This window comes from Lolium rigidum, chromosome 1 (assembly GCF_022539505.1).
Source record: "Lolium rigidum isolate FL_2022 chromosome 1, APGP_CSIRO_Lrig_0.1, whole genome shotgun sequence".
Taxonomy (NCBI): Eukaryota; Viridiplantae; Streptophyta; class Magnoliopsida; order Poales; family Poaceae; genus Lolium; species Lolium rigidum.
This window is the reverse complement of record NC_061508.1, coordinates 241,259,287-241,280,307: the sequence shown is the minus strand read 5'-3', so window position 1 is coordinate 241,280,307 and position 21,021 is coordinate 241,259,287. Positions and strand designations below refer to the sequence as shown.

General features: G+C 46.3%; 1 protein-coding gene and 1 long non-coding RNA gene across 3 annotated transcripts; one reads left to right on the top strand and one right to left on the bottom strand.

The window, feature by feature from the left end:
* Window positions 1-9,720: 9,720 nt before the first annotated feature.
* Window positions 9,721-13,271, bottom strand: LOC124683399. Of its 2 annotated transcripts, XR_006996678.1 has the most exons (4): window positions 12,999-13,024; window positions 12,824-12,902; window positions 10,916-11,073; window positions 9,721-9,867 (listed from the first exon to the last, which is right to left on the bottom strand). It is a non-coding gene; the product is annotated as an uncharacterized LOC124683399 (long non-coding RNA). The 2 variants fall into 2 exon arrangements; XR_006996677.1 differs by having other exon boundaries at window positions 12,824-13,271.
* Window positions 13,272-19,559: 6,288 nt separating this feature from the next.
* On the top strand, window positions 19,560-20,484 carry LOC124683398 (late embryogenesis abundant protein 31-like). Its single transcript, XM_047217913.1, has 2 exons — window positions 19,560-20,231; window positions 20,311-20,484. Exons 1-2 carry the CDS (start codon window positions 19,560-19,562, stop codon window positions 20,482-20,484), a joined length of 846 nt encoding a protein of 281 aa, XP_047073869.1.
* The last annotated feature ends 537 nt before the right edge of the window (window positions 20,485-21,021 follow it).

The following is a 21,021-nucleotide window of genomic DNA, read 5'->3' as shown; positions in this document are numbered from 1 at the left end:
AGAAGATGACGGTGGAGCCACGCCAGGGAGCGCTGAGCGTGAGCAGGAGCAGGGCGGCATGCGCGCGTAGGGCGGCATCGAGGCGTCGGGTGAGGGCGAAGCCTCACCGGACAGCAGTAGCGACTAGCAACGGCACGGGGGTTGGCCGGCGACGGCCAAACCGACCAGCGACCACTAGGGTTTCCAGGTTTGGGGGCGGAGGAAGTAGAGCTGGAAAATCAAATCGAGCGAGACAGAGAGGTAGAGGACGTCGAGGGGAGCCCGAAAAACATCTCGCCGGCGCCAGAGCAGGCCGGAGGCAGCCGGAGAAAAGCGGCGGAGCGCAGCGTCGCCGGTGCTCGTATGCGTGAGAGAGCAAGGGAGCATCGCGGCGTCTGACAGCAGCGCCGGAGGCGGTCGGCATCGGCCGGAGCGTACCCAGCAGCCGCGGCGGCTGCATCGCGTGAGAAGGATAAAGGGGAATCGAGAGGCAGAGGACCGTGCGTGCGTGTGCTGGTGTCGGTCCAGCCCAGTGTGCGTGGCTGTGTTGAGTTCGTGTGTGTTTTTGGGTTTGAACCAACCCGTTAGGCTAGTGCGTGTGTGCTAATTGAGCCAAATTAAACAGCCTATAATAACTAATGTGTTCCTATCCAAGTCAATCAAATTAGAATAAGTGGCATACTTACATTAGGGCATTTATATGTGCTTATTTTTACAGGTTAAATAAAAATACTTGACAAGAAATATAATTTTGTTTTTAATCTAAAAAATATCATGAAAATTATTCAAGTAGCAAATGTTACATTTAAATCAAGTTAACTATAAGGCCCTAAAGGTTCTGAATTCAATTCTAATTACTTTTAAATTCCTAAAATAAATATTTAATAATCATTCAAAATCTTTAATTGAATTTCCAAAGTTTGGAAATATTATTTCAACTTTAGATGTATAATTCATGTAATAAAATCAATATGTGATTTTTAATAATATAATAAAAATATAACCTTAATAGTTATTCCTTGAAACCTAAATATAATATGTGTTGTTATAACACTATTTTCTAAAATCAATAAAATGAGTTTTCACTCATATATAAAAATACAAAAACTCTAACAACACTTAAAAATCGTACTCTTATACATTCAAAAGAATTGTTTGATTTATTTGCATGACCATGTTAGGACCTTTACGATCGTGTAAGGGTACATTGCCCCTATGTGTGGTTTTGGTAATTAATGACAACCCCTATGGACTAATGTTTTCATTGAGTTTATATGAAGGAATATTCCATAGGTACTACTTGCTCTCCATGTGTTGGATTCAAGTATGGATGCCATGAAGATAAAGGTATACCCCGTGTATTGGCATCAAGATCATCGGTATGAAGATATATATGTGATATGATCAAGAAGAAGAAATGAAGATGGAGTTCTTATGTGGAACTCAATATTAGCCATGCTCTATCTTATGTGAGTATGAGAAGATACAAGGTTGAGTTGGGCAAGTTCAAGATGAGCATCTTGAATGAATCACATGCTTGAAGCTTGCCGTCCATTTGGTGATAATGGACATGTGAAGATGTGCATCAATGGGGCTTTCCCATCATAGTGTATGAGAGAGTATTTGTGAGTCTTCACGAAGCAACATTGATCAAGTGAGGCATTCCGGCTTGAGTGAAGCTTGAAGAGTTATCATCAAGATCAAGCGGGATGCGCAAGGAAAAGGTATGGACTTGCTAGGTTTTCCTTTTACCGGTCTCAAGGTGGATGTTGGGAGATCGGATTATAGGATAGATAGCCGCACTATTAAGAGGGGCTTTCGGTTAAGTAACTTGATCGCATCGTCTTAGGGAGCTCAATCCTTTGCATACTTTGCATATCCTTATTGCTTCTTGGTGTTTCTCTGTGTGAGGTTCTTGAGCTTGTTGCTAGCTTTACAACAAGCCCAAGTTCATCGAAAACGGAATCCGCATGCATCTTCTATTGCGTTTTCGAGTTTGGACGTCTTCACGGTTTCTTGACGGTGGGAGACTCCCTCTCTAAAATCATCTAAAAATGTTCTGTGAGGAGTCTCCATATTTCCAGTTTTTGTTGGGGTTCTATTCGTCGTTATCTTTCCAACAAAATTGGTTTCATGTTAATCGGAGTTCGGGAGCAATAGTTATTAAAGAAAAGGTAAAAGAGAAAAAGAAAAAGAAAAGAAAAAAAGGGGAGGCGGCCGGTTGCCGCCCGGCCTGCCGGACCGCATGCCGGCCCACCCGGCCGACCGGGCGGCCACCGGCCCACGCGCCGGGCAGCCCAGCTCCACCTCCGGTCCGACCGGACCGTAACCGGGCCGCCGCCCCATCCGGCCCGCGCCCCGTCGCGCCCCGCGCGGCTCCGGCTCCGCGCCGCCCGTGCTCTGCTGGGCCGCCGCCGGCCCACGCGGCCTGGCTGCCCCCGCGCGGCCTGAGGCCTTTCCGCCGCCCAGCGCGGCGCGCGCCTCGCCCAGCTGCTGGTCCGGCTGGGCCGGACCCCAGACCGGCCTGGCCGGCCACAGCTCCGGTCAACCGGCTGGGCACATTTCTGGCCCGTTTTTCTGCCTTTTTCCTTGTCTTTTTCTCCCCAACGGTTATTTTTCTCCCTAGACTATAAATAGCCCTTCTTCCACCTTAAGCAACTAGTTCTTCCCATTCTCCCACCTCCATTGTTGCTATTTGAAGAACTTGATCTCCCCCTTGATTCCTCCAACCATTCTTGCTCATATTTGAGGTTTTGAGAGAGGAGATCTAGATCTACACTTCCACCAAACCGTTTCTTCTCTAAGTGAGGGAATCTCTTGGGATCTAGATCTTGGAGTCTTTGGTTGACTTTCCCCCTTGTTCTTCCTCTCCAATCTCATCTTAGCATTCGTTGCTTTGGTGGGATTTGAGTGTGAAGGACTTGAACACCTCCGGTGTTCTTGCTTTGCATCATTGCATAGTGTTGAGCTCTCCACCACGATTTGTTCGAGTGAGAGACCGTGAGCTTGTTACTCTTGGAGGGTGACCTCCTAGTTGGCTTGGTGATTGGTGCTCCGGTGATCTCTTCAAGAAGATTGTGAAGAGGCCCGGGCTTCTCCTTCGTGGAGCTTGTGAAGTGGTTGTGGAGCTTGCCATCTCCGGAGCGGAGGAAAAGCTAACCATAAGGAAATGGCCATTATCCTTCGTGGGTGTGGTTCGGAGAATAGGGTGAGCCTTCGTGGCGCGGGGAATCCTTCGTGGGACCTCCACTCCTCCAAACGTGACGTACCTTGTTGCAAAGCAAGGGAACACGGGAATACATCCTCGTCTCCGCGTGCCTCGGTTATTTCTATACCCGAGCTCTCTTTCCTTGTGATAGCCATCGTGCTTGAAGTACATATATCTTGCTATCACTTGTGCTACATATATCTTGTGCCTATCTTGCTTAGCTCTAGTTGCTATTATTACACTTAGTTGAGCTTAGCATATTTAGGGTTTGTGCTTGTAAACTAAACGATAGTTTAATTCCGCATTCATACAAGACAAATCCGCAAGAGTTTGTAATTGCCTATTCACCCCCCCCTCTAGGCGACATCTCGATCTTTCAGATCGGACCTTAAGTAGGAGGTCAATACTAGACCATGTGTTACTTGTATTGTTTAGGTAAAACATTTATCCTACACTACTAATTTGATCTTAAACAAGAAATTGGGCATGCCTCGTTAGTTATATCATCCAATATTGTACCATTAAAAGCATGGTACCAAACATAATAATCTTTAGCCATCATACCTAATTCAACTCAACCAAGTTGATACAACTCTCTAATATTGTCCTCTTATATGATAGATTTTATACACCATATACCTAAGCCATAGCCTTGGCTATGTGTAGAATTGAAGTGTTTATCCTTGATTGAATAATATTCATTTCCAATTTCTATACCAAGCTAAACACAATTCTATTAAGATTCTTGTTTGTGTATCCACTCTAAAAGTGTAACACATCTTAAAGAAATCATCACAACTCACCAATCCTAAATCATCGGGGTTAGGTCACGCTTAGAGCGAATGCATCTCATACTTATGCATTATTGCATCCTTTCCAATCTTTTAAACATCGTCCTTACCGGACGATGATGCTATTTCAGAATTTGGAGTTATTGCGTATCGAAGATCTTGTCTGCATAATCTTGCAGCCAAGAAAGGCAAGTTCATCGCTTGCTCATGTCATTTGAGTATTTTTACCAAATTACTTGCAAAGTACTATGTTTATCACTATTGCATAAAAAAGCAAAACCACTATTTTCATAAATATGAATATGACTATGTGGTGGGCAATGGAACCATGGATTGTGTTGATATGGTGGAGGTTCCATTGCAAGGGTTTATATCCATCTAGGATTAAACGACAAATATCGTCCAGTGATTCTTGTGCTGTAATACCCGTGTTAACCATAAGATCTGGAGTGGGACGGAATAGTCAATTGTATTTCCACCTCTTGTACATCAACGGATGCGCTTTACCGTAGACCCTTGATCCAAGAGAGGACAAGTGGTAGGGTGGGGGTCCCATTGAAGTCCCCACGGTTATTGTGGTCTATGATGGGTTGCATCTCCCGGCGAAGGAGTTCATGGTAGAGACCTGAACTCGTTGTCGTGGTCGGGGGCCGTCCTTAATTGGTATAAGAGCACCGGCGAGGACCCAGGGTTGGAGTTTGCAGCAAAGGGTGGGTGTATGAGGTAGCGGAGGAATATGATTGGCTATGACCTTATACCGGGCCTCACACCAAAGGAAGTGTGGACGGGTCATTCCCGGTTGGCACCAAGGTTAAGATCTCTTATGGGTAAAGCAACACACCTCTGCAGAGTGTAATGAATCGTGACCTGTCACTCCCTGTTCCGGGTTTTGGAACTGCGAACGCTGCCGGAAAGGAACTCCATGAAGTTCTAGTAAACCGGTGAAGGCTGACGGACATAGTTCTTCTGAATAAAAGCAACCTATTGAAGAAATGGTTATGAAAACTTGCATTGGTATTAGACTTTCTGGTCTAATGCTGTAGCTAGTGCATCAAACACCTCTTTCCTATCATGAACTTGTTGAGTACACTCGTACTCATCCCACTCTTAAATCCCCTGCTTAGATATGGAAACATCGAATGAGGATCTACCATGCAACTAGAAGACCGAGGAATCTACAACTACTTCAAGGGAACATGACCCTGTCAGGGGAGTCAAATACCACATCCAACAAGAAGAAAACCTAGTTTAGCCATAGAAGGGAACTAGCTTCCTAAACTTAGCTCCTATTTAGCTAGAATCTATTCATAGCCTCTGTAGCTAGTTAAATACTCTACAAGTAAAGTTCGTGTTAGGATTAGACCACGAGTCGTTCTTCTGGAGTTTATTTGCAGTTTTACCTCATTGTAAAGTAGGAGGCTGTGATGATCTTATGTAACAGAGTCTGTGTGTAATTCTATAGACATGCCTTGGACCCGCATATGTTTCTGTTGTACCACTCTGAGCGATATAATACTCGTGGAACGGTGTTTCATTGGTGTTATATCAGACTTGCATACTACACCATGCAGTGGTATGTCGGGTCACCACATTTATGTAGCTCAGAAAATAAAATATTTGTTATTGAGATTTTGTGGGATACATCATCAATTCCTTTTAGAATTTTGGTACTCCCTCTGATTCATATTAGTAGATGGTAATATAGATGTATCTAAACATATTTTAGTTGTAGATACGTCCATTCTAGCATCAAGTAATATGGATCGGAGGGAGTACCTAATTTTTTAAAATACATAAATATTATTTTCAATTTTTTTAATACTGTGAGAGCACTAGTGCCCAGGATCCAAACTGATTTTTTGGAGAATGTGTAGTTTTATTAAAGACCCCGCACACTCTGGAACAAATGTGTACCAAGTTGGCAAAAACTTGCTTTCATTGTCTAATAATTTTATCAGCATTTCAAGGAGATATCCAAAAACAGTTCAACTTTTTTACAGAAGAAACAGTTCAATTTGTTCGTTGTGTTTGTCTCTTCTGTATCGAAAACAAGTAGCAAAGCAAGCAGCAAGGCATGGACTGAAATTAACACCGAGGCGGGCTTGTACTTACGACTCTGATGAACGGGACGTTAATGCTTTCATGCGCTCAGTGTGCTGTCTGATTTTCTTTCACGAGACGCTGGTGGGTTGGGTTTAGGGGACGGAGTGGGTGAGGAAGAGTGGGCTTCGTGTGGGCTTTTTTGAAGTAGTATGCTAAGTCCAATTACTGAACTTTCAGCGTGTACCCCCTCGCAGAAAAACTTTTAGTGTGCGTCTACGAAAAGGCGTCTACGAAAAGAAAGATCAAGCTACAACTTTTTTGTGCAAAAAAATCTAAAAGTTTAAAACTCTTGCCAATATTTAATGAATGTGATTTGCTAGTTCTCAAGTAGGTAGCTGAGAACTATCTTCGTACTCTGTCAAATCTTACACCATTTGATTTGCATCTTGATTCGTGCTAGTCATGAGTTGTAAAATGATTTGCAACTAAAATTTAATGACATCATCTAACTAAAAACAAAATTGGTTCTCAGCCGACTGAGAAATAGTCAGACCCTAATGTATAGTACGTACGGTTCGGTCTCTATGCAAGTGCATGTATATGGTGACTCCGTGTATAGAGTGAAGGTATATGAATACGAAGACGTGACAGAACCAACACCCCTACTTATCAGGGTGGCCTCGATCCATAGCGAGAAGGGTCGGCGGTATGCCAATGCAATAGGGACCAGGGCATCTTAAGCGGCACGATCCATTTCGGACATAAATTGTGTTCGTTTTATTTCGTTTAGATCGGGCGGCGGATAGTGAAGGCGTCGCTTTTTCAGCGTGTCCGTTTGGGTCGGTGTCTGTCTCAGCTTCCCACACATTTTTTCGACTAACAACTTTTGTTGATAGAATGATTTACATAGTGCCGACAATTAAATCAAAAAGACTAGAAATTAAAACCTAGCTAACTAGGGAACCCGCCATGGACGCCTACTCCTAGTCGTCATTGATGATGAGGTGGATGAAGACCAGAGGCACCCAATACCATGACTATTGTGGAGCCGTTTGTGGCGGTGGTTTTGGTGCAGGAGGTGGTGGTGGCGAAGCGTAGGGGCGGGAGGAGGCGACGGCGCGCGTCTGGGTGCGCCCAGGCGTGACTGGAGGAATCATCGACCTTCCTTGAGCAACATGGACTCCCGAAGTTGGACGGCGAGGCCATCCCACTGGGCGAGCTGGCCGAGCTCGCTTTGGTTGAGGGGCATTTCCATGGCATCCTGCTCTCTGAGGGCTACTCATTGTACCTCCTAGTTGACACTGCCGCCTGGAGAAGCTGCGTTGCCGAAGAGGGCGTCGCCATGGCTGTCCTTCTCCTCCTCGTCGTGGCCTACGTCTTCATCCTCCTCCTCATCGCCAAGGCTGACGTCACATTCCATGTTGAAGAAGTCAACTTCGTCGAGGTAACCCGCTCGGCGGTGCAGGTGGAACTCCTAGACCGCGAACGTGATCCAGTTGTACGTAGGAGTTGAGGGCTTAGGCAAGATAGTCGCGCAAATCTAGTGGCGGGATGAAGCGGAGGCGGCAGATCTCATCGTAGTGCTCACGTCCCCACTGGAGGCACCGACACACGCCAGGAGTGTAGGTACCAGCCATCGGCACGCTCACATCCCACCAAGGAAAAGCTAATTGGTTCTTGTCGTACACGCGGGTAGTCTACCGAAACATAGTGGTGCTCCCACCCCTTCTTCTTGCCGGGGTCCTGATTCGTCTTGCGGAAAGGCCAACCCTTTCCTATGGCGCTCGTGCTCGATGGATTTGGATGTGGAGAGTGGATGTGGCTGTGGCGATGGCTAATAGCGAATGTGTGGCCTCAATGGAGGCGGCCTGATCCCCTTAAAAGATTGGGGCGTCCTCGCCGTCAATGCATGGTGTGGATGTTCATCAGCACTGGCGTTAGAGCGACGTAGAAATCCGCAACTACGCCGATTGTCAATACAAATGCGAAGAAGGCGAAGCGGCGAGGTCACTCGCGGGCGGATTCAAGGGAGATAGGCCTGGTCGCGTGAGCTTATCGTGCCGTATCTGCGCCGATGCATTCTGCCTTCTGACCAAATTTGGATCGCGAATTCCGGAAAATCAAATCTGATCTCGGGTGCATATGCACCCGGTATGTATAAAACATATTTCCAAACTGTAAAAAATTTAGGAAAAAAATTTAGCATGTAGAGGGACATGTTCTATGTGTGCACGTAAATTTTTACCTAAAACCAACATTTTTTGTACCCTGTGTAAAAAAGGAAAATAATGCCTCAAAAATAGACTATTTTAGCACCTAAGATTTTTCTTTTTTGCACAAGGCATGAAACATATCGGTTTTTGCTGAAACAACTTTGTAAGCATGTAACATGTCAAGGTATACACAAAGAAATTTTATTTGTATTTTTCTAACATTTTTAAATATATTTAATATGCGTTTCAAATAAAGGGTGCATATGCACCCAGGTGTAGAAACACCCTGTCCCGCGAATTCGTCCATACTAACTAAGCAGTGTTTCTCACATTTCTTATCCACGCGACCGCACACGGTTACGACAGGTGCATATGCCCTTAGACGAAACATCATGTCTGATATTTTTATTGGTGGACAACGAATCGATTTTATCAATAATAAAATACTTTAAATCAGTTTCTTAAACTCACAGTCTATTAATACTCCTTCCTGTCTAAAATATATTGCATATAAAATTTGGTCAAAGTCAAACTTCGTAAAATTTTGCCATCTATATTGATAAAAATATAAATATATACAATAAAAGAATAAAAGAATAATTTCGTTAGAATTGTCATGAAATATATTTTTATATTATATGCATTTGTTATAGTAATCTTTATATTTTTATCGATATATTCTTGATCAAAGTTTACACAGTTTAATTTGCACGAAAAATTATGAGAAACATAAAATGTGCAGGGAGTATGTTTTCTAAGGTAGGTTATGCATAATAGTGTACTAGCATAGATGGGCGCGGCGGCATGCCAACTGTGTAATAAGATGGCAGTAATAATTTTAAACCCACACTTGAATTGATGGAAGTAATGAAGATTCTCTGGTTTAAACAATGGGTTTTAAGATTGTTAGTGATAAAATCTGATACAAGGTACACACAAATTTTGTGCATAAAAGGTTGATCTTGAGGATCAAGTAAATAAGCGGGCATCAGAGACACATAAATTCAGTCTCGTAATAATAACTCCTGCATATTGATCATCGTACTGCAATGGATGATCAATTGGTAATCTCAGAGGGTAATGCAAAAGAACTATTATATATAGAGAACCTAAGTCATAGCATGATTGCTATACCGATGAACAAAAGATTATTTCGCGTTGATCTCTAAGCACGGTGGTCCTGGATCTTCTCGCATATACTATACCTGAAGATGGTCACTTTCAGCGTCGAATCTACTATATAGTCAAATACCAAAGTATCGTCTTCTACAATGCCAATGCAAGCTCTGCAAATTTGATTATACATCAGTATAGTATGTTGCTGGCAGATACTTTATATCTGGTCAAAATCTCTACTGAATAAATCAGCGTAAGTAAGAAATATAGAAGGGATAATTATACCTTCTAGTGTGCAATCTTATGTATCTTTCGTGGTCCTCTGGCTATACATAACAGAATACTATCTAGCAACGCGCTGATGCTGGCCATCCGCAGCTCGCCCCTCCTCATCGCCAGGACAGAGAACTCAGCTTACGACAGGCACCAAGGAGGACAAAACCATGCCCGTTCACCGCGGCCGGGAAGACGCTGCCGCCTTCATCATCGACCACAACTTCCACGGGGACGACTAAACCTACAAATACCAGAGTTCAGTTTATTTTCAGAACACCAAAACCAACACCATACATGCAAGCATTTCACTACACAGGAGCAAATTCAGAGCACGCTTATTGTATTTTCAGAGATTAGTATGGAAGAAAATTAGTTAAATTAACATGTAAAAGCTCACATCATACACCCCCACTACTATAGCTGAAACTAAAGCTACAACTTTCTCCTGGTGGTCTCAAAATAGTATGTTCTACTTCATTTCTGAACTCTTCATTCTTCAACACATATGCAAGGAAAATGCTACTATAGAGAACAACGGTAGCTACATGAGTTCTTAACTTCATCCAAATAGCATAAATTTGAGGTTCTTTTCTTTCCCCTTCTAATTTTATATTTCCCCTCTCCGAAATAAAATCATGACACCAGAAAAAGCAAGAGTCGATTTTAGTCCAGAGAATCAATTATTTGTGCCCTTTGAGGCTTTGACATAGATTTACCTAGTTTGCTTGAGGATGACCAAATTTAGTTGGGGATAATGATATACTAATTTATCCTTCTTTCTTGCCTACCCTTGCTCTGCTTCACCTCCTCTATTCCGGCGACTATCCTTGGGAGCTATTCCATGTCTCGGATGAAATTTAGCAGCCTGGCTTTGAAAATTGAGATTGCTAGCAAAGAGTTGTACAATAGCAATAGAATTTTATTTTTTTAATGGGTGCTGATCATTTACACATAAACATATGAAAACGAAAATATCTTGACTATATTGGTTAATTCTAGATCTGAATCGTGTGGACCGGGGGGAACATAAGCTTCGGTAAACCAATATCTTGCATTATCTTTGTGGTGCAGAAATTGTTTGTTTTAATTTTTCTATGATAATGTTGTCAAACCTGACATTATAGTGATATAAATGAGAGGATAACATGGACGAAGTTGTGGTCCATCAAATCTGGATGATAATTCAAGCAATTTATGTAGAGAGAGGAGTAAATAAGTTTAGGCAGCATTATGAACTCATTTGTAAATGAGAGCAAGTAAATCAAATGTTTGGATTTATGTAGGAATACCTCACGGCCAACAAAGTGAAGTCCAACTTATATAAATTTTGATTTGTTTCTTGATCCTTTTATTCCTAGAACCATGCAATGAGCAAAACGTCTTTCCACCGGTAGCTTGGGCCCGACACATCCTTGATCGATGAAATCCCCATGTTTGCACTTCTAACCTGTTTGCAAGTATGATTTTTTAGTATAGAAAGGCGCTTTTTGGAAGACACGGATTAAATCCAACATAGTGGAAATGCAAATAATCCAAGCAGAAGGCTTAGCAAATATAGTCTAGTTAAGAACAATACCCCAAGTTTACAAAATGATTCCTTCATGTGGGAACAATATTATTTCCACACCTCCCTTGGTGGGGCAAACGGCAACAAAATATGAACTAAAAATAATGAATGTTTCTTCATGAAAATATAAATGGCCAAACTGCAAATGCTCAAAAATGCATCATTTCACTTGTATTATTATTGCATTATCAGAAAGTACATGTTGTCAAGCACAAAGAACCAAAAAGAAGAAAATGATAGCTCACATGGCATTGGATTGATCGATAATATTGATTGCATACTGTTAAAGCTAGAGTAGTAAACATCTTACAAAAAAACAAAAAAAAACGGGAAACGGCTAAAATAAGCTAGGAAATGCCAAATTATATGCCAAGGCATTAGGCACTGACATGGCGACATCAGCATTTCCTGACGTGTTGTACCACCTCCAAACTGTCCAAATTAGTTAACTAAGAAAATCAATGAAGAAGAAAAATGAATGGGCTGAACCAGAGAAATATGTCTAGTTGCAGTCCAAATGGTTCATCATTAATGCATGTGTTGCTCGTCTTAGAACACTTGAGAGCACGCAGTTCTCTTAGAAATTTAGTCTAGGCATGTGCACCTTTTTAACTTTACTAATGCATTTTTGTGGAACATGGTTAGCTCAGGTACACAATAAAAATAACAACACAAGGTTAACAAATGCTAGGAGATCAGATTCTGAGGCATTATGTGTTCCTTTAGCATTATAAGACACTTAACAGTAGTTAAATTAGCTTCTCACTGAAAATGACAACATGCTTTCCTTGGGTATCGTAGAATTGGGAAAAAAGTAATAGGAGAAAATAGTACATATGTTCAATTTAGGAAGTATACGTCGAAATTCGTTTCTTATAGCTAACCAAGGGACATGTGAAAAACAGGAGAGTTTTCTTTTACTCGTGCAAGGGCACCTCTATGATGTACTGGGGAAAAAACCACAGTTGCGACCTAAAGTTGTTCAGTACACCTGTTAATTTTGTCATTTGAGTCATGACACACATGACCTTGTATGGCATTCATATCAGATGGATGCTTCTTTCATATACAAATTGCAAGCCATGAATCTCGGTTACACAATGTAGGAACGACTCACAAACTGAAACAAATGGACCATCTGCAAAATTCCCTTTCTCTGAGTTCCTTATTTCAAAAAAAACTAACTGAATAAAAGAACATCTACTGCACCACATGTAGCTTTTTTTACATATTTGTATATTAGGAAAGGAATTAAATGTGTTTATGTTTGATCTAATGTACTTATGTTTGTATGTCAATAAAGTCAGCATTTTCATTTAAAAGAATCTACAGAAAACAAGTGCACACTGAAATTGCATGCACATACAAAAACTGCTATGGGGAAAATAAAAGTAAATAGTTAATTGGGAAAGTGATTGAATTTTGCCTAGAAACAATTGTCTTGATTTTGTTAAAGCCTGTATTATCTTATTGTAATTTCTAATCGGCCTTTTCCATTTATATTAGGGATGTTATTTGTGTAATCATTGGGCAAAGTGTCGATCAAGAATTTCCAACGTAATGTTCAGTGTTTACCATCGTTATGTTACAACAAGATGATAAGTAATTGTTTATAAACTGAAAGCAGTACCTGCTAGCCGATGTGGAGCATTAACAGACAATGATGTCGACGGCTCCCTGGCCGCAGAGCAGAAGCAAAACAGAGTGGGCTGCCAAAAAACACCTCAACGGTTCAACCTGATGTAAAGAAAAGGACGGGCAAGGAAGCAACCTGATGCAAAGCAAAGGACGGGCAAGGAAGCAACCTGATGCAAAGCAAATGACTGTCAAGGCGGCAAGAACGATGAACAGACATTGGACCGCCCAGGTGAAGTACGGCAACGGCCGCAGGGCAGAGGCAACCACTGAACCAGACAAATTAATCTAACAGCTGCGCAAGAGGCGAAATCGACAGATGAGGCACAAATGCAGAGCGCGGCCGAGCCGGCCAGCTCTACACTCCGGCGGAGCGTCCGTGTGATAGGACAGATCCGGACACCTCGAGTTAGACACAAGAGGTGGAATCAACCAAGTGCGGAAGAATATGGCGGCATGAAGAGAAACGAAACCATGAGTCATGAGGGGCCACGAACCTACGAAATTTCACATAAGAGACAACAGATCAATAGTATAGCTACTCTGATACAGATCGCTTGAAAAGAAACATAGGAAACATAAGATAAGAACGTACTCTCTTACGGGAGTGGTGTTTTGGAACATGGGTGCATATGCTCCCTATATTTTGAAATGCATGTTATGAACATTTTAAATTTCAAAAAAATTGAAACAAAAAATTTGTACGTACATCTTCACGTGCTACGCGCTCACAAAGTCGTTTCATAAAAAATCGACTTATCATGTGACGTGTGTAAAAAAGACAAAATTCAGTGCTAAAAATAATGCTTTTCACAAGATAAAGTTTCTCCTTTTTACATAGACCACAAAAAATATTGGTTTTTCGTGAAACTTAGCGAATGCACATACATTATGGAGATGTACATGTAGAAATTTTTATCCAAATTTTTTGACATTTCGAAATATGTTTTTTTGGTAGAGGGAGCATACGCACCCGGGAGCCGAATTGAATTTTCCCTCTCTTACCACTTTCCAGGAGACCTCTGACAGCTCTACTACTTAGTGTTGTTGCTACTCACACATATAGTGGACACACACAGACTCAAAGATAGAACTAATGACACGAGTAGTTTTGGTGCAGCAAAAGAAGCTGCGTTTTCTTCACTCACTTGGTTACTGCTTGGTGTTGAACTGATACAATGGGGGGCTATTTATACTACTAGTGAGCTACACAAACCAACTCACGTACTACACCTCTAGTGTGAACACTTGACTAGTGGAAGCTGAGAATTTCAGCCGCACTGCTCTGATACTCTATCCTGACATTCTTCAGCTTATCACTGCAGCTTATCACCTTCCATCTTTGTCAGTCTATCTCCTGCAGCCTTGCAGGTTCTTGTTTGCTTCGTGCCCACTTGCTCTACCTAGAAGTTTCACACTAACAACAAACTACTACTAGTGGTAGATGCACGTACAGGTGCATGCCTTATTTGTGGCTAAGCAAACTTGCTACTACTACTCTACTAGCAGTGGCGGAGGACAAACAAAAGTTTTGGTATGGCGAACTAAGACACCATAGATAAAAAAGATGCCAATCTTTGAGTTACAAACTATGAGTTACAAACTATAATTCTTGACTCAATCAAGGATGTGTGGCTAAATTAAGCTATGGCAAATGCCATAGCTTGCCAGAATGGCTCCTCCGCCACTGTCTACTAGCAACTGATTAAACAACAATTCTCCCCCTAATCTAGTTGCGGTAGAGGTTGATGACGCCAATTCTTTCTCGCAGATTTTGAAACTGAACGCGACCAAGTGCCTTGGTCAGAATATCTGCGAGTTGGTCTTCCGTGCCGATGTACTCGACCGTGACAGTTCCATCCTCAATGCAGTCCCTGATGTAGTGGTACCGCGTGTCGATGTGCTTGCTACGGTCATGGTACACTGGATTCTTGCACAGTTGGATCGCAGACTTATTGTCCACGAGCAGATTAGCGACGAGAGGAGCAGATCCCAGCAAGTCGCCGAGCAAACGGCCGAGCCAAACACCTTGACACGCCGTCGTCGCAGCTGCGATGTACTCGGATTCGCGGGACGACAATGCCACCACCCTTTGCTTCGGCTCTGCCATGACACTGGGCAATTTCCGAAGAAGAAGAGTGTACCTGTAGTACTCTTCCTGTCATCGATATCACCCGCATGATCGCATCGCTGTAGCCGATCAGGTGTGCACCTTCGGCGCGGAGGAGAACGAACGGCCGGTGTCGATCGTCCCCGCAATGTAGCGGAGTAGGTGCTTCACGGCACTCGGGTGCTCCGTGGTGGGCGCTTCCATGAAGCGGCTCACCATGCCGACGGCGAAGCCGATGTCCGGCCTCGTGTGCACGAGGTAACGCAGACTGCCGACAATGCTGCGGTACAGGCGTGACGTCGACCGGAGGATTCGTGCTCCTCTTCGAGAGCTTCAGCCTTGGCTCCATCGGCACATGAGCTGCGTTGCGGTCAGCCATGCCCGCCTTTTCGAGCACCTTCGCTGCGAAGGCGCTCCGCTTCAGCGTGATGTGGCCGGGAGCCCGACATACCTCGATGCCCGTGCGTACGAGTGAGCAAGCCCAAGTCGCTCATCTTGAGCTGGCTGCACATCTGCGCTTGAAGCTTGAGATTGCAGTGGTGCTCCCTCCTGTGACGATGAGATCGTCGACGTAGACGCCGAGCAGGAGTCGTGAGTCACCCTCTCCACGAGTGTACACGGCATGCTCCGAAGCACTCCGCACGAAACCGAGTGACACCAGCACGGCATGGAGCTTGGTGTTCCATGCGCGCGGGGCCCGACGGAGACCGTAGAGTGCCTTGTGGAGGCGCATCACCTTGCTCGAGTTGTTGCCGTCGACGAATCCCGGCGGCTGAGTCACATACACTTCCTCCCCCAAATCACCGTTGAGGAATGCCGTCTTCACGTCCATGTGGTGGACCTCCCACTTGAATTGGGCAGCGACGGCGATCGGGAGCCCGACAGAGTCCGGTCGCGCAACGGGGGCAAAGACTTCATCAAAGTCAATCCCGGCGGCCGGACGTATCCCTTCGCGACGAGCCTGGCCTTGTGCTTGAGGACGTGACCATCGGCGTCGCGCTTGAACTTGAAGATCCACTTCAATCCGATGGGCTTGTGACCCGGCGGCAGATCAGCAAGCGACCATGTCTGGTTCTCCTCGATTGACTGCAGCTCATCGACCATGGCGAGCCGCCAATCTTCGTCTCCTTCGGCCTCGGCGAGCGTCGCTGGCTCGCCTGTGGGAGTGAGGAGGAGGCGCTCCGCTCGCCCTGGATTCTCCTCATCTGGGTTGAGGAAGTCTCGAATGCTGCGGTAGCGAGCGAGGCTTGGGTCAACGCCGGCATCCAGATTCTCGCTGCCTCCATCTGCTGGTGGAGAGATGAAACGCACGGGCTCGCCTGATGGCGCAGAGATGGGCCGACCCACCATTGGCGGCCCAGTCGGAGTTGATGCTGCCTGTGGTGACGGCGAAGGACAGCTTGATGCAGGTGCCGCTTCAGCTGGTTTCTCCGGCGGTGCTGCCGTTGGTTGCGACATCGTCCAACTCTCCACAGCGAGAGTGGCGGCGTCGTCATTGTGCTCTCCCCAATCCCAGCTCGCGGCCTCGTCGAAGATGACGTCGCGGGAGACATGGAGGCACTTCTTCTCCGGGTCATATAGGCGATACGCCTTGCTTCCTTCCTCGTACCCAAGCATCACCATCGGGCGGCTGCGGTCATCGAGCTTCTTCAAGCCTGGTTTCGTCTCCTTCGCGTATGCCTTGCAGCCGAACACGCGAAGAAAGTGAACGGTAGGTTTTCTGCCATACCAGGCTTCAAATGGTGTCTTCCCTTCCGGGCTCCTTGTCAAGGATCCGTTCGGGACGAACACCGGCTGTTGCTGCCGCTTCTCCCCGGAACTTAGCCTGGGACGGATTTCGCCTTGAGCATGCTCCGGACGGCGCCGATGATCGTCACGGTTCCGCCGTTCCACTACCCCATTCTGTTGTGGAGAATAGGGGGCAGTGAGGTGACGCTGGACGCCATGCTCTGCGCACCAATCGGCGAACTCGTTCGCCGTGAACTCGCCGCCCCGATCAGTGCGGAGCACACGCTGAGGACGCTGCGTCTCCTTCTCCGTCTCGGCCTGGAAACGCCGAATTGCCGCAGCTGCCTCATCCTTTGACCTAAGCAGGTACAACCACATGTACCGGCTGCTGTCGTCAACGAGCAAGAGGAAGTACTTCTTCCCTCCCGGTGTCGCTGGCGAGATTGGACCGCAGAGGTCACCGTGTACGAGCTCAAGTGGCTTCGTGGCACGGTACTTGGTTGCTGCCGGAAATGGGGAGCGCCGGTGCTTCCCCGCGATGCAGGCTTCGCAAAGCTGCTCGGCGTGGCTGATGGTGGGGAGACCCCGCACCACTCCTTTCCTCGACATCTTCTCGAGGCCATCGAAGCTCTGATACCAATTGACAGCTCTACTACTTAGTGTTGTTGCTACTCACACATATAGTGGACACACACAGACTCAAAGATAGAACTAATGACACGAGCAGTTTTGGTGCAGCAAAAGAAGCTGCGTTTTCTTCACTCACTTGGTTACTGCTTGGTGTTGAGCTGATACAATGGGGGCTATTTATACTACTAGTGAGCTACACAAACCAACTCACGTACTACACCTCTAGTGTGAACACTTGACTAGTGGAAGCTGAGAATTTCAGCCGCACTTGCTCGATACTCTATCCCGACATTCTTCGGCTTATCACTGCAGCTTATCACCTTCCATCTTTGTCAGTCTATCTCCTGCAGCCTTGCAGGTTCTTGTTTGCTTCGTGCCCACTTGCTCTACCTAGAAGTTTCACACTAACAACAAACTACTACTAGTGGTAGATGCATGTACAGGTGCATGCCTTAGGGAAACTCTCATTTGCAACTAGTTGCGTCCGCACCCCATTTTTTGTTGTGACACTTCCAAGTTTCCAAAAAATGCAAACTAAAATTCTAGACATACATTGTGTTGTGTCTTGTGCATCTGTCAAGTTTCATCCAAAAATATGTCAAAATGTGACCTGTGTAAAAAAGAGAAGACGTACGTAAATAGTGTCACGTACTATTTACAGATCATTTGTTATTTTTGTGTAGGCCACATTTTGACATATTTTTGGATGAAACTTCACAGATGCACAAGACACAACACAATGTATGTCTAGAATTTTAATTTGCATTTTTTGGAAACTTGAAAGTGTCACAACAAAAATGGGGTGCGGGCGCAACTAGTTGCGGAATATCCCCTCTCCATGCCTTATTTGTGGCTAAGCAAACTTGCTACTACTACTCTACTAGCAACTGATTAAACAACAACCTCTACTTGAAGACCAGACCACCCAGATTTTGTACAGCAGGATGCAACTGAAATCATCTTATCGCCCATTCAGAAAAATTCTGCAGTAAGCGATTTCACGTGAACAAAACTGAAGTTCTCATTTTTACATAACAAAACAAACAAAAATTTAATCAACCAAACAGAAATACAAACACACTTCCGTCGGCGGGACTCTAGCGCGCCCGGGACATCGCTCGCCGTCCTACTCCTCGAGCACCTCCGTCCCGGTACTCTTTGCCAATCGCAGCCGGGAGACACTGCTCCTCAGGTCGAACCGCGATGCCCGGGGCAATGGCGGCAGGGAACTAACGTAGAGGAGGCTGCGAGAGAATGATGGCGGGCTAGGGCTTGCGCCGATGGAGCGCGCGGGGGGAGGGGGAGCGAGGGCCGACGCCGCCTCTGGTAACGATTCCGTCAGCCATGACACCGGCGCCACTCGATCCGACGCCTTCGCGTCCACATCCAGCGACCGCCCAGGCCATGTATTAGGAGCGCAAGGCGGCGCCCTCCCTAGTTATCCAGGATTACGCGGTGGCGGAGAATGAGATGTCGATGGAGGATGGGAGAGAGCAACAGAATTTTCTACACCCAGTCAAAGTGGTGCCAGACCCTAAAGCTGCTACACACACAAAGGAAAGGATCAAACGCACACGAAACGGCACCGCATAGATCCAAAGTACCCCTGAAAATTTGTAGAGAGCACCGTAAGTGTACACACAAAAGATCAAGCAGAAATTTAAAGTCTAAACTGTAGACGTGTAAGCTCCACGTTAATCCCGACCAAGCCTCAAAATTATGAGAAAAATGGAGTGGGTTGTCCTATAATATAGTAGATATGTATTTGTAAGCGGCTTCTAATGTGTTTGGCAAAAAAGTTCATCATAGCGGACACGTGTGTGCCTAAGGTGCACGTGACTAACTGTCGGCGACGAGTAAGAAGTCGCCAGCGTCGACGGCGGCGGTGCACACCTCATCTCCGTCCTGTGTACGGATGAAGTTTTCTGCTCTCGATGACGATGCATCAGCACGATTGCACGAAGACACCTTCGCGAAAGATCCGTGCCCGCATGCAGGCTCGCGCCACCGCCCTCCACGTATACACCAACGAGACCCTGGCAGCTCACCGTCCCGGCGTCCGGAGAGCAGCACACCGCAACAGCAGTCTCCCACGCGTCCTCAGGCCCATCCTTCGTCGTCCACCGCATCACCTCACCCGCCGTATATAATGGAGAACAAGCAGCCATGATCGTATCTTGGACTGCAGCTGACAGCGAAGTGGTAGCAAAGCTTTCAGAAGAAAAACAACAAGATACACCAGTGAAGTGACAGCAGCTTAGCCATGGCTCAGGCGCAGGCGACGAGAGGCGACCAGCACCTCAAGGCCGCGCAGCAGGAGCAGCCGGAGGCCATCCAGTACGGCCACGTCTTCGCCGTGACGGGCGACCTGGCCGTGCAGGCCATCGCGCCGCGGGACGCGGAGGCCATGCGCTCGGCCGAGGACAGCGTGCCGGGCGTGCCCGTCCCGCAGGCCAGCGGCGGCGGCTTCAGCGCGGCCGTGGCCATGGAGACTGCCGCCGCCTACAACCAGGCTGTCGGCGCCGTGCACCCCGGCCAGGCCAGCGCCGCCGCCACCATGAAGGGCATCACCGTCACACAGACGGCCGTGCCTGGTGGTCGTGTTGTCACGGAGTTCGTCGCCGGGCAGGTCGTGGGGCAGTACTCCGTTGCCGACCAGGCGATGATGGAGCAGGCTCAGCGGCAGCAGCAGGTCGTCGAGGAGGATACGAGCAAGGTGACGATCGGCGAGGCGATGGAGGCGGCGGCGCTGTCCGCTGGCGAACGGCCTGTGGAGGAGGCCGACGCGGCGGCCATCCGCGCAGCGGAGACGCAGGCGCAGGGGGAGGACGGGGTCTTGCCCGGCGGCCTCGCCGACCAGGCGTGGGCCGCGGCCAGCGCCAACGCCTGGGCCGAGCGCGACGAGGACAAGATCACCATCGGCGACGTCCTCACGGTACGTACATAACACGATATGATGTATGTTGGATCGTTCCCTCCGGTTAACAGGCCGTCTGATTTGAATACTTGTGCAGGACGCGACGACGAAGCTGGCGGACGACAAGCCGGCGGAGCACGCGGACGCGGCGAGGGTGGTGCAGGCGGAGACGTACAGCGACGCCGGAGCGCGCACCAAGGCCGGCGGGGTGGGTGCCGCCATGACCACGGCGGCGAGGCTCAACCAGGAAGACGACGACGACGACGCCTGAATATGTTCGCGGCGCGTGCTACGTGTCTGTGTGTTCAGTGTTGTGGTACTGAACTGGAAGCAAGCACAGCTAGCAAGGTCGTGTTGTTTTGTTCTTGTAAGGGAGCTTCCTGAGTTTCTGTAGTCGGGCGAATCAAAGTTTGGGTGTTCAGCTATAGCCGTGTTTGTAAGCAAATAAGAAGTGCGGCTCCGTCTGCAACCTCTGTATGTCGAGTTGCAAGTCAACTTTGTTTTGTTAAGTTACTTTGCTATTTGTATTGTTAAGTTACTTTACTATTTTTTTGATTTTTTTAATTAACTCAAATTGAGTATGAAGTTATATTCTATATTACTTTTAAAAGCAATCAATCCGACCTCTGCACTGTTAGGATGCACACAGTAGTCGTACCAGTAGAGATATTACACCCAACACTAATAAAGTGTACAGCAAAACAAAGTGAAGTGAACTAGCGAGGGCTCAGCCACCCATGTTAGGAAAATATCTCCTGCCATCCATATTAGGAAAAATATCTCTTGCCAAACATCACACTACCACTCA

Excerpts from the sequence above, each read along its gene's own strand:
- LOC124683398 (XM_047217913.1), top strand. The coding sequence starts at position 19,560 with ATGGCTCAGGCGCAGGCGACGAGAGGCGACCAGCACCTCAAGGCCGCG. Across the intron at positions 20,232-20,310 it reads CCATCGGCGACGTCCTCACG|GACGCGACGACGAAGCTGGC; the intron begins GTACGTACATAA and ends ATACTTGTGCAG.